General features: G+C 38.4%; 1 protein-coding gene across 1 annotated transcript; it reads right to left on the bottom strand.

Moving 5' to 3' along the window:
• Window positions 1–224: 224 nt before the first annotated feature.
• On the bottom strand, window positions 225–1,517 carry LOC145909697 (atlastin-2-like). The gene is made up of 7 exons (XM_082997052.1): window positions 1,499–1,517; window positions 1,202–1,443; window positions 1,021–1,143; window positions 811–966; window positions 699–752; window positions 581–646; window positions 225–515 (listed from the first exon to the last, which is right to left on the bottom strand). The coding sequence occupies exons 1-7, from the start codon at window positions 1,515–1,517 to the stop codon at window positions 225–227; spliced, it is 951 nt and encodes a 316-aa protein (XP_082853178.1).
• Window positions 1,518–13,260: the final 11,743 nt, after the last annotated feature.

Below are 13,260 nucleotides of genomic sequence, written 5' to 3'. Positions count from 1 at the left end.
TGAAACAATAGTTTGCCTTACCTCCAACATGGTGTCTAACTCCGGCATCTCTCCACTTTTGAATATTTCAAAGTAGGCCAATGTAAATTTAATAAGATCTTCTCCAGATACTGTTTTGTTGTTGATTTTCTTTACCACAATCCGCCCAGGTGACAAAATCTCCGTTACCAAAATGTCCAGGGATTCTAGAAATTCCTTTTCTATATCTGGAAATAGCATACGATTCAATATTTGTTTGTAACAGAAGACACGGTTCCAACTTTAAAACCTCCTGGCTTACCTTGTATACGTATCTGACTTCCTTGGTCTTGGCTTCTACGATATACTTTACGTCCGGGATTTTCCATCAGACAACATGAAATGTTTTCAAATGATTCCCGTATGTGTTTTCGAACGGATTCTATTGTGAGGTTACTGGATGTGGTGTAAAGGACTTTATTTAGCAACTTTTCTCCTCCTTCAAAATCGAAACTGTACCCCGAGTCTTGCCAATCACGAACAAGAAAAACTAAATTCTAGACGCAAAATAAACTTCTAAATCACCTTTATACACAATATAAAATGATCTAGCTCAACAAACCTGAAATGGTCTTTTATGATCAGTGTCTGACCCAAATATAAGTGATTTTCCTTTTTGGTAAAAAGTCTAAAAACATCTGGGGGTAATTCACGCCACACAATTCAAAAATAAAACAAACCTTGAGCATTGCCAGTGGAGATTGCTTTGCTGTTTTTGCATAACCCGTCAACAACTATTGCAAAAGAATGATTGTATCACGCGTAACTGTAAAAGAAATTGCATGAACCAACCTGTAAGTGCTCGAGAGTGTCTCTTCCTATTTGATTTTTCACGTTGTAAATTTGAACAGAACTCATCAGTGTGCTCATTCCAAAAATAACTGAAACTTGTTTTATGGTGTTGTTGTTATCAAATGCACCTTGGGTGTCCATAAGGAACAAAGCAATCTACAAAATAATTAAATAGTTGTTTAAAGCAACAAGCCCCCAAAAAATTCATGCCTCGCCGTCAGTTGTATCAACAAAAAATGGTTCATCCCATATCCAAATCCCTTCTGTGTGTTGGTCTGCACCACCCCTCCAAGCGAAACCTTCAACCAGCTCATCTCCGTTAGTTTCAAGCCACTATGTACACAATGGATTATAACATGCGAAGTTCACAAATATTTGGAGTAACTAATACCTTATTCTTTTGATTTGCCCACAAATAACGAAGGAAAAAGTTAAGCATGAATGATTTTCCTGTTCTGAAAGCTCCAGCAATTGAATAGATTGCAACCGGTGTATTGGCTATACCCGGGTGTCCGAATATTCGTTTAATTTCATTTTCATCGATGATGTAATCAGTTTCGCCTGGCGACTTTGGCTTTATGATTTGCACGGGTTTGTGCTTTCCACTATAGCTTGTTCTTCTGCTGAGACTATCTAAAGTAAGAGTTCTGTTAGTCATTTACTTTCGCAAACTTGTGAACTATCTTACCTTCATTATCAGATTGCATCTTTGTTTAAAATGTTCAAGAACATACAACGGTATTGATTTGGTTTCCACAGATGTGGGCTGTTATTTAAATGACAAATTAGAATTAATGAAAAATCTTATGTCTAAACACAGTTTGTTCTTAGAATACATATTTCGCTGGGTAAAGAATCTTTTTTGAAAACAATGATGAATCAAGAAGTTAAAAAACATTCCAGATTCAGCGGTAGGATAAAAGCAACGCACTGGAAAATACAATACAATATGTAAGCTAGCCGGCGGTGACCAGACTCTACGTCACTGATAATGATTATGACAATAGCAAAGCAGTTGGTGGAAACTACGGCGACAAACGGTAAACGACAACATTTTTATATTAAGCAATATAATTGTGAAAAAATCTTAATCTCTCTACATAAGGATGGTGTTATCAGCGACAGCATACTGTTTCATACAGCTGGAATTAAGAACAAAGGAAATATGTATCATCACGTACCCGGTCCCGCAGCAAAATACTTCAGTTCCAACACCCCAGCATACGCATATCCCTTGTTTAAGACGCTCAAAATTGCCGCCGCACAACTGAAAATTACGAACATACAGGACATCCCAGTGAGACTGTTGCAATCTCTAGTTAACACTCTGATGTCACGGTTCACAGCTTTCTTAGAAAGCATACAACAACCTATCAGTGCGTCATACTGCCAAGCCATTGTGTCAGAATATTGCCGGGACAGCACTCACTATTTAAGGACTTTAACTGACTGGCAGAATCACATGGCTAACGAAATAGGTAAGAAGACTTCCGACTTGTACATTGTGACAGCAGATGTAAAATCTCTGTACAGTGACATCCCACGCACGCTGCTCCACTCTGCCCTGCAGGATGCTCTGCAACGACACACGCAGTACAGCCACAAGACTACACAAGATCTCATCGATTTAATATTTGTGTGTCTTGAAGGCGTAGTCTTACGTAACGAACAAAAGTTTTACAAACTGGCATCGTAACCGGTGACAACCACTCGGTCTCATTAGCAAACGTCTCCGTTCACTATGTCGTCATTCAAGCTGCCCAATTCGTCAAAGAAACCGAGGTTTTCAAACGTTTCATTGATGACATAATTTTTATTTGTTTTGCTGAAGAAACAGCCAACCACGTCAGCAATGAGCTTGACAACGTGTTCCGCAAAAATAATTTGGAACTCACGTTTAATAAAACACACGTACAACAAGATATGTCGGGCGTACCATTCCTCGACGTAGAACATGTCTATTCCACCCGATCTCCGTTCTCATTCAGAACCATTGACCACACCAAGGCCACTGCTTTGCACCGTTGCTTTCTTGACGGGTATTCTCAGGTATTTTACATATAGAGGCAAAAAGATTGCGCCGCTTGAATGAATCCGACGAGGACTACCATAGCAGCCTGGAAAAGCTCGAAGCTAAAGCCATACGATCGCGTTTTCCAAAAAACATAGTTAACGACGTCCTAAACCTGGCGAAAGACTGGAAGGAAAGGTTTGGCCCCAGTGTCACCCGCTGTACATCCGTACTGGACATATGGGCTACAAGTTTCGTAAACCTACACCAAGTCCCAAAGAGAAGATCCTGCATCTACATACCATGGTAGTTTACTAGCGCCCACACACTCTCGCTTGTATGCTCACCAAGCATAGAGGCATCGCTCATTGTGACGATCAAAAGAGCACAAAACAGGACTGTCACAGCCTTGCGGCCATTGCGCCCTCTGTGGGAATTTCGGCAACCACACATCAATGGTTGTGAGTACCAACCAGTTATTAACACCCAGTGGGCCAATTCCACTCCGTCAGACATTGACATGTCGTAACTATGGCATTTACATAGCTACATGCCTTTTATGTGGTTACCAATACGTTGGCCAAACGAAAAACAAGTTTTCCACTCGATGGAACGGACATCGAGCTGTTTGGAAAACGGGAAAAGACAACGGAAATACCGACCGAGCTGCGTTGCTCCACCACTACCACGCACAACACAAGCAGCACCGACATGTTGACATGGCAAAATGCTACAAAGTCGTCTTCGTAGAACAGCCCCCAGTGCATTTATTGGATATTTGCGAAGACAAATGGTTTCACAAAATCAAGGCAAAAATTAACATCAACCCCCTTATATTGCCTAATACAATGTAAGTGTCGGTTTTGTTTTTGTTTTTGCTTCCGCTTACCGTTGAAGTGTCCACCAACTGTGTTGTCATTGTGACAAGCTTATCAATGACGTAGAGCCAGATCACCGCCGGCATTTTTTACCGCTATCGTTTGCAGTTTGTTGTTGTTTTATCGAGCGTCCCCACAAACAAGCCAAAGCCGACAGTTCAGTCGCACCTTACCTAATCGTAAAGTCTAATTCCGTTGTTGTGTTGTTTTTTAGCGATACTGATGATGCCTGCACAGACAGGCGAAATATATATGTCGTAAAAACTTGAAACAGACAGATGACTTAGGATTATTTATCATTTTAAGCAATATAAAAGCGAAACCATTTGGCTTTAAATATGTCAAATAAGTGGACTGGCGGCTGTTCAATAGCTTAAAAAAATATCCTCACGAATTAAGAACTAAGATTTCCTTTAAGACAACTTGATAACATTTTGCTGTGTGGGCATGCCGTTGGTGCTTATGTTGTACATTAAAGCGGTTAAGCAACCCGGTCGACTTTCTTGATAAGAAATTGTGTTTCGTTATTCGTGACGACGTTTTTTAAGTGATCTTGAGGTATGCTGAATAAACGCAATTTTTGAAATTGAGTAATATAGTATTGTTGACATCCATCACTGTGTGGCTCTGGAGCAAAATTAAAACTTTTGAGATAGTTTCTGTGACGATATTTCGAAGGATGATACCTACAGAAGTACTTGACCAGGCACTAAGTGGTTTCAGTCCAGTCGTAAATTCGCCGTGTTGCATTTTTCAGCCTAATTTGAAATCTGTCGCCAAAATTGTAACGTATTTGTGGACACAAAAATACTACTAAATGCTTTCCAGAAGTTCTCAAGACATACTTTGTAGCTCATTCACCGGTGCTAAAGAGAACATTAAACACACGAAACACCAAAATAACAACTTCTGGCGGCAACAAACAATTCTCACTAATTACCTTTGCATAAAGAGGATTCCAAAATATTACGTGGCTTTACTTTGAATATGTTGATTTAATTCTGTTACATTTTGCGTTTAATGTTTGTTTTACTCTAAAGAACAATGCTAAGCAATCGTGCTTTGTTGCCCTGCAAGTTGGTAGCTGACGTTTCGGTTTCAAAGCATGACAACGCAATTACGTGTCAGTGGACAGTATATTATCTATGAGCTCCTTTTACATTACATACAAGCAACTTTAACATACATACAACCTCAACTAGTCAATAAGACGAAGAGTATGTCACCTTCCCCCCGCTAGTAATTCACTCCTGTTTTTTTGTACGTCTATTACCTAAAAATAGTAGTTATTTCGCAACCAGTTTTTATTTTATATTAAATTAAAGCTAACGCCCTGAGAAAGGATTTGTATGTTCTCTTTGTGGTTCATTGGCTTTGTACTAGTCAGTAGGGTGACCCAACTAAGCCACTTGCAAGTGCGATCGTGATTCTTAGTACGAAAACAACTTTCATTGGTGCATGGCTACACGTTTTGACCTGCGTCATTAGTGGGCGTTTGTGAAAAGAGGAAATGACGTTTATGGTTGCCATATTCTTTTATCATTGTCAGATTAACTTATTCCACAATGAAAACTTTTTAAACCGTACATGTCAAGTCGTCAAGAACACAGACATGGATACGTGGAACGATTTGGACTTGCATTGGTAAAGTCCATTTTCAGCTTTTCTAACAACGAGTGACCGCTAAACAGGAGACGGCAGAAAAGCGACTAAAAAAAGGAAATTAGTCCGATTTGCTGCAAAGTTGCGAGGTTTGGTTTCTGTTATAAAGGGGTTTCACATCATGGCATAATTATGATGAAATCTTCCTATATCCGATCCATAGTACTTATTTTCATTTTCCTCAAGTTAAAAATTACACAACATATCGAAGTATAAAATATATGTTTATCACCGAAATGTGGCAATGCAGCGTACCTTGCCATGTTTGAAGTGCAATATTTCGACGCGACATATTTAAATGCAAAGGAAGATATATTTAGCGGGTGGTTTTCGCGAAATCTGGTGCTGCAGAAATCAGTTCCGCAGTACGTGATGAAGCAATGAGTAAATAATCGTACAGATACAATAACAATAAAAGAACTCTCATAACACTAAACAACGCTTACCCTTAGGCTCGTCAGCCATAAAAATATACCCGTTACATAATTACCGAGGTAAGATGTTCAACCATATAAAAATTAATTGGATGCATTTCAGTTGGAAAAAAAAGTTTTGGAAACACTAATTATTGCCATCTTCATTGACAAGGACTGTAGTAAATTACTTCGTACGTGTACCACCGGTTGGGAAACGCTGGTGTTAATCATTGGAGTACCAAACTAGGCACAGTTACACAACGAGGACCACCAAGGGTTTAAAAACGAAACGCATATAATAGCAGACTAACCGGTATGTTCAGCGTCCACTCCGCAAATTTTCTCTAACAAAGAACGGATCAAACCTGCAACGAAATGTCATATGGCAAGGGACGTCACTGATCAACCCAGCTTTTCCGAATGTGCACTGAACCCTGGAAACACGCACAACGTAATTTAGCGCACGAACAACGACACAAAATAGAAGATTATGTACTTGCGCAGAAAATACTATCCGTCACATACAGTGAAACAAGTGATGTTTCTGCTATGAATTATTCGTGTGTGCCCGAACCTTGTTTTTAGAATTAGAAAAACCTCTACAAAAAAGACCGGCTCTTTCTTGTCTATGGTTAATGATGTGAACATAAAAAGTAAATATTTATCTATCATTAACTTCAAAATATAAAGCTTATTCTCCTGCTTGTTTTGTAAATCTATCAGAAGAAGATTATTAAGTCACATTTGAACGGTTTGACGAAGTCGACTTCCACATGGTCTGGCCCTGCTGTTATGTTCCATTACTTCTGACATACGGTGCGTCATTAGTGGGCGTTCGTTGAAGCAGGAAATGACGTTTATGGTTGCCATATTCTTTTATTATTGTCAGATTACCTTATTTCAACATGAAAATTTTTTATATCGTGCATGTCAAGTCGTATTAAGGACACAGACATGGTTACGTGGAATGATTTGGACTTACATTGGTAAAGTCCATTTCATGCATTTCAAACAACGAGTCACCGCTAAACAGGGGACGGCAGAAAAGTGACCGAAAGTGGAATTCAATCCGATTTGCTGCAATGAGTTGCGATGTTTGGTTTCTGTTATAAAGCGGTTTTACATCACGACATAATTATGATGAAATCATTTTTTATCCGATCCATAGTACTTGCATGGACCTGATGTTATAAAAGTTTTGCGAACAGGAAAACTAGACAACATTAAACTGACAATAAAAATACAAACCTATCTCAAAAAATGTGGTGATGCGTATCTTGGCATACCTGAAGTGTAATGTTTCAACGTAACAAATTTAAACGCAGTGGAAGATATATTTAGTGGGTGGTTTTAACGATAGGTGGTGCTGAGGAAATCAGTTCATCAATGCGTGGTGAAGCAATGTGTGAATAAACGTACAGATACAATAACATTAAAAGAACTCTCATAACACTAAACCCTGCCTACCTTAGGCTCGTCAGCCATACACATATACCCGTTACATAATTACCGAAGTAAGATGTTCAACCATAAAAAATTACATGAATGCATTTCAGTTGGATAAGAAGTTTTGGAAACACTAATTATTGCCATCTTCATTGACAAGGACTGTAGTAAATTCCTTGGTTCGCGTACCACCGGTTGGGAAAGGCTGGTTTACATCATGGGCGTACCAAACTAGGCACGGTTACTTAAAGAGGATCACCAAGGGTTTAAAAACGAAACGCATATAATAGCAGACTAACCGGTATGTTCAGCGTCCACTCCACAAACTTTCTCTAACATAGAACAGATCAAACCTGCAACGAAATGTCATATGGCAAGGGACGTCACTGATCAACCTAGCTTTTTCGAATGTGCACTGAACCCGGGAAACACGCACAACGTAATTTAGCGCACGAACAACGACACAAAATATAAGATGATGTACTTGCATAGAAAATACTACCCTTCACTTGCAGTGAAACATGTGATGTTTCTGATATGAAATATTCTTGTATGCCCGAACCTTATTTTTGGAATAAGAAAAACCTCTACAAAAAAGTCCTGGTCTTTCTTGTCTATGGTTAATGATGTAAACATAAAAATTAAATATTTATCTTTCATTAACTTCAAAATATAAAGCTTATTCTCCTGCTTGTTTTGTAAACCATAATCTATCAGAAGAAGATTATTAAGTCACATATAAACGGTTTGACGAAGTCGACTTTCACATGGTCTGGCCCTGCTATTATTTTCCATTACTTCTGACATAACCTGCGTCATTGGTGGGCATTTGTTGAAACAGGAAATGACGTTTATGGTTGCCATATTCTTTTATCATTGTCAGGTTAACTTATTCCACCATAAAAACTCTTTTTAATCATACATGTCAAGTCGTGTCAAGAACACAGACATGGATACGTGGAATTATTAGGACTTGCATCGGTAAAGTCCATTTTTAGTTTTTCTAACAACGAGTGACCACTAAACAGGGGACAGCAGAAAGGCGACTGAAAAAGGAAATTAGTCGGATTTGCTGCAATGAGTTGCGAATTTAGTTTTCTGGTATAGGACGGTTTTTCCTCATGACATAATGATGATAAAATGTTTTAAAACCTATCCATAGTATTTTGTGGTCATCGCATTATGAACGTTTTCCAAGAGTAAAACTACACAAAACATTAAACCAACAGTCAAAAATACGCATTTACCTGCAAAAATGTGGCAATGCAGCATACCTTGCCATGCCTTAAGTGCAATATTTCGGCGTAACAAATTTAGACGGAAAGGAAGATATGTATTTAGCGTGTGGTTTTAATGATAGGTGGTGCTGCGGAAATCAGTTTATCAATGCGTGGTGAAGCAATGTGTGAATAAACGTACAGATACAATAACAATAAAAGAACTCTCATAACACTAAACCCAGCTTACATTAAGGCACATCCGCCACAAAAACATTCCAGAACCATAATTACCGAGATAAGATGTTCAACCCAACAAAAATATTATGGATGCATTTCAATTACAAAGCATGTATTGGAAAGACATATTATTGTCCACTTCACAGACAAGGACTGTAGTAAATTCTTTGGTACGCGTACCACCGGTTGGGAAAGGCTGGTTAACATCATGGGCGTACCAAACTAGGCACGCGGTTACTCACAGAGGATCACCAAGGGTTTGAAAACGAAACGCATATAATAGCAGACTAACCGGTATGTTCAGCGTCCACTCCACAAACTTTCTCTAACATAGAACAGATCAAACCTGCAACGAAATGTCACATGGCAAGGGACGTCACTGATCAACCTAGCTTTTCCGAATGTGCACTGAACCCGGGAAACACGCACAACGTAATTTAGCGCACGATCAACGACACAAAATATAAGATGATGTACTTGCATAGAAAATACTACCCTTCACTTGCAGTGAAACATGTGATGTTTCTGATATGAAATATTCTTGTATGCCCGAACCTTATTTTTGGAATAAGAAAAACCTCTACAAAAAGACCTGGTCTTTCTTGTCTATGGTTAATGATGTGAACATAAAAAGTAAATATGGTTTGACGAAGTCGACTTTCACATGGTCTGGCTCCGCTAATATTTTCCATTACTTCTGACATACCGTGCGTCATAAGTGGGCGTTATTGAAAACAGGAAATGACGTTTATGGTTGCCATATCCTTTTATTATTGTCAGATTGCGATATTCCAACATGAAATTTTTTTATATCGTCCATGTCAAGTCGTATCAAGGACACAGACATGGATACGTGGAACGATTTGGACTTACATTGGTAAACTACATTTTATGCATTTCAAACAACGACTCACCGCTAAACAGGGGACGGCAGAAAAGTGACCAAAAGTGAAATTCAATCCGATTTCCTGCAATGAGTTGCGATGTTTGGTTTCTGTTATAAGGCGGTTTTACAGAAAGACATAATTATGATGAAATCTTTTATATCCGATCCATAGTATTTTTATCGTCCTGATGTTATATATTCACATGGTCTGGCCCTGCTATTATTTTCTATTACTTCTGACAAAACCTGTGTCATTGGTGGGCATTTGTTGAAACAGGAAATGACGTTTATGGTTGCCATATACTTTTATCATTGTCAGATTAACTTATTCCACCATAAAAACTCTTTAAACCGTACATGTCAAGTGGTGTCAAGAACACAGACATGGTTATGTGGAACGATTTGGATTTGCATTGGTGAAGTACATTTTCTGCATTTCCAACACTGAGCAATCGCTGAACTGGGGACGGCAGAAAGGCGAATAAAAATGGAAATTAGTTCCATTTGCTGCAGAGTTAAGAGGTTTGGTTTCTTGTATAAGGCGGTTTTACATCATGGCATAATTGTGATGAAATCTTTCTATATCCGATCCATAGTACTTATTTTCATTTTCCTCAAGTTAACAATTTTTCCAACAGGTAAACTACACAAAATATCGAAGTATAAAATATACCTTTATCACCGAAATGTGGCAATGCAGCGTACCTTGCCATGCCTGAAGTGCAATATTTCAACGCGACATAGTTAAACGCAAAGGAAGATATATTTAGCGGGTGGTTTTCGCGATAGGTGGTGCTGCGGAAATCAGTTCATCAATGCGTGGTGAAGCAATGTGTGAATAAACGTACAGATACAATAACATTAAAAGAACTCTCATAACACTAAACCCAGCTTACATTAAGTACGTCAGCCATAAAAATATACCAGAACCATAAATACCGAGATAAGATGTTCAACCCAACAAAAAAAATTATGGATGCATTTCAATTACAAAGCATGTATTGGAAAGACATATTATTGTCCACTTCACTGACAAGGATTGTAGTAAATTCTTTGGTACGCGTACCACCGGTTGGGACAGGCTGGTTTACATCATGGGCGTACCAAACTAGGCACGGTTACTTAAAGAGGATCACCAAGGGTTTAAAAACGAAACGCATATAATAGCAGACTAACCGGTATGTTCAGCGTCCACTCCACAAACTTTCTCTAACATAGAACAGATCAAACCTGCAACAAAATGTCATATGGCAAGGGACGTCACTGATCAACCTAGCTTTTTCGAATGTGCACTGAACCCTGGAAACACGCAAAACGTAATTTAGCACGAACAACGACACAAAATATAAGATGATGTACTTGCATAGAAAATACTACCCTTCACTTGCAGTGAAACATGTGATGTTTCTGATATGAAATATTCTTGTATGCCCGAACCTTATTTTTGGAACAAGAAAAAGCTCCATAAAAAAGTCCTGGTCTTTCTTGTCTATGGTTAATGATGCAAACATAAAAATTAAATATTTATCTTTCATTAACTTCAAAATATAAAGCTTATTCTCCTGCTTGTTTTGAAACCATAATCTATCAGAAGAAGATTGTTAAGTCACATATAAACGGTTTGACGAAGTCGACTTTCACATGGTCTGGCCCTGCTATTATTTTCTATTACTTCTGACATAACCTGCGTCATTGGTGGGCATTTGTAGAAACAGGAAATGACGTTTATGGTTGCCATATACTTTTATCATTGTCAGATTAACTTATTCCACCATAAAAACTCTTTAAACCGTACATGTCAAGTGGTGTCAAGAACACAGACATGGTTATGTGGAACGATTTGGATTTGCATTGGTGAAGTACATTTTCTGCATTTCCAACAATGAGCAATCGCTGAACTGGGGACGGCAGAAAGGCGAATAAAAATGGAAATTAGTTCCATTTGCTGCAGAGTTAAGAGGTTTGGTTTCTTGTATGAGGCGGTTTTACATCATGGCATAATTGTGATGAAATCTTTCTATATCCGATCCATAGTACTTATTTTCATTTTCCTCAAGCTAAAAATTTTTCCAACAGGAAAACTACACAAAATATCGAAGTATAAAATATACCTTTATCACCGAAATGTGGCAATGCAGCGTACCTTGCCATGCCTGAAGTGCAATATTTCAACGCGACATAGTTAAACGCAAAGGAAGATCTATTTAGCGGGTGGTTTTCGCGATAGGTGGTGCTGCGGAAATCAGTTCATCAATGCGTGGTGAAGCAATGTGTGAATAAACGTACAGATACAATAACAATAAAAGAACTCTCATAACACTAAACCCAGCTTACACTAAGTACGTCAGCCATAAATATATACTAGAACCATAAATACCGAGATAAGATGTTCAACCCAACAAAAAAATTATGGATGCATTTCAATTACAAAGCATGTATTGCAAACACATATTATTGTCCACTTCACTGACAAGGATTGTAATAAATTCTTTGGTACGCGTACCATCGGTTGGGAAAGGCTGGTTTACATCATGGGCGTACCAAACTAGGCACGGTTACACAAGGAGGATCACCAAGGGTTTACAAACGAAACGCATATAATAGCAGACTAACCGGTATGTTCAGCGTCCACTCCAAAAATTTTCTCTAACAAAGAACAGATCAAACCTGCAACAAAATGTCATATGGCAAGGGACGTCACTGATCAACCTAGCTTTTTCGAATGTGCAATGAACCCGGGAAACACGCACAATGTAATTTAGCGCACGAACAACAACACAAAATATAAGATGATGTACTTGCGTAGAAAATACTACCCTTCACTTGCAGTGAAACATGTGATGCTTCTGACATGAAATATTCTTGTATGCCCGAACCTTATTTTTGGAATTAGAGAAACCTCTGCAAAAAGACCTGGTCTTTCTTGTCTATGGTTAATGATGTGAACATAAAAAGTAAATTTTTGAAAAGTAAATGTGGTTTGACGAAGTCGACTTTCACATGGTCTGGCTCCGCTAATATTTTCCATTACTTCTGACATACCGTGCGTCATAAGTGGGCGTTATTGAAAACAGGAAATGACGTTTATGGTTGCCATATTCTTTTATTATTGTCAGATTGCGATATTCCAACATGAAAATTTTTTATATCGTCCATGTCAAGTCGTATCAAGGACACAGACATGGATACGTGGAACGATTTGGACTTACATTGGTAAACTATATTTTATGCATTTCAAACAACGACTCACCGCTAAACAGGGGACGGCAGAAAAGTGACCAAAAGTGAAATTCAATCCGATTTCCTGCAATGAGTTGCTATGTTTGGTTTCTGTTATAAGGCGGTTTTACAGAAAGACATAATTATGGTGAAAACTTTTATATCCGATCCATAGTATTTTTATGGTCCTGATGTTATATATTCACATGGTCTGGCCCTGCTATTATTTTCTATTACTTCTGACATAACATGCGTCATTGGTGGGCATTTGTTGAAACAGGAAATGACGTTTATGGTTGCCATATACTTTTATCATTGTCAGATTAACTTATTCCACCATAAAAACTCTTCAAACCGTACATGTCAAGTGGTGTCAAGAACACAGACATGGTTATGTGGAACGATTTGGATTTGCATTGGTGAAGTACATTTTCTGCATTTCCAACAATGAGCAATCTCTGAATTGGGGACGGCA

The sequence above is a fragment of the Ascidia mentula genome, chromosome 7, assembly GCF_947561715.1.
Source record: "Ascidia mentula chromosome 7, kaAscMent1.1, whole genome shotgun sequence".
NCBI lineage: Eukaryota > Metazoa > Chordata > Ascidiacea > Phlebobranchia > Ascidiidae > Ascidia > Ascidia mentula.
Note: the sequence above shows the minus strand (reverse complement) of the source record. Positions and strands in the feature narration are given on the sequence as shown.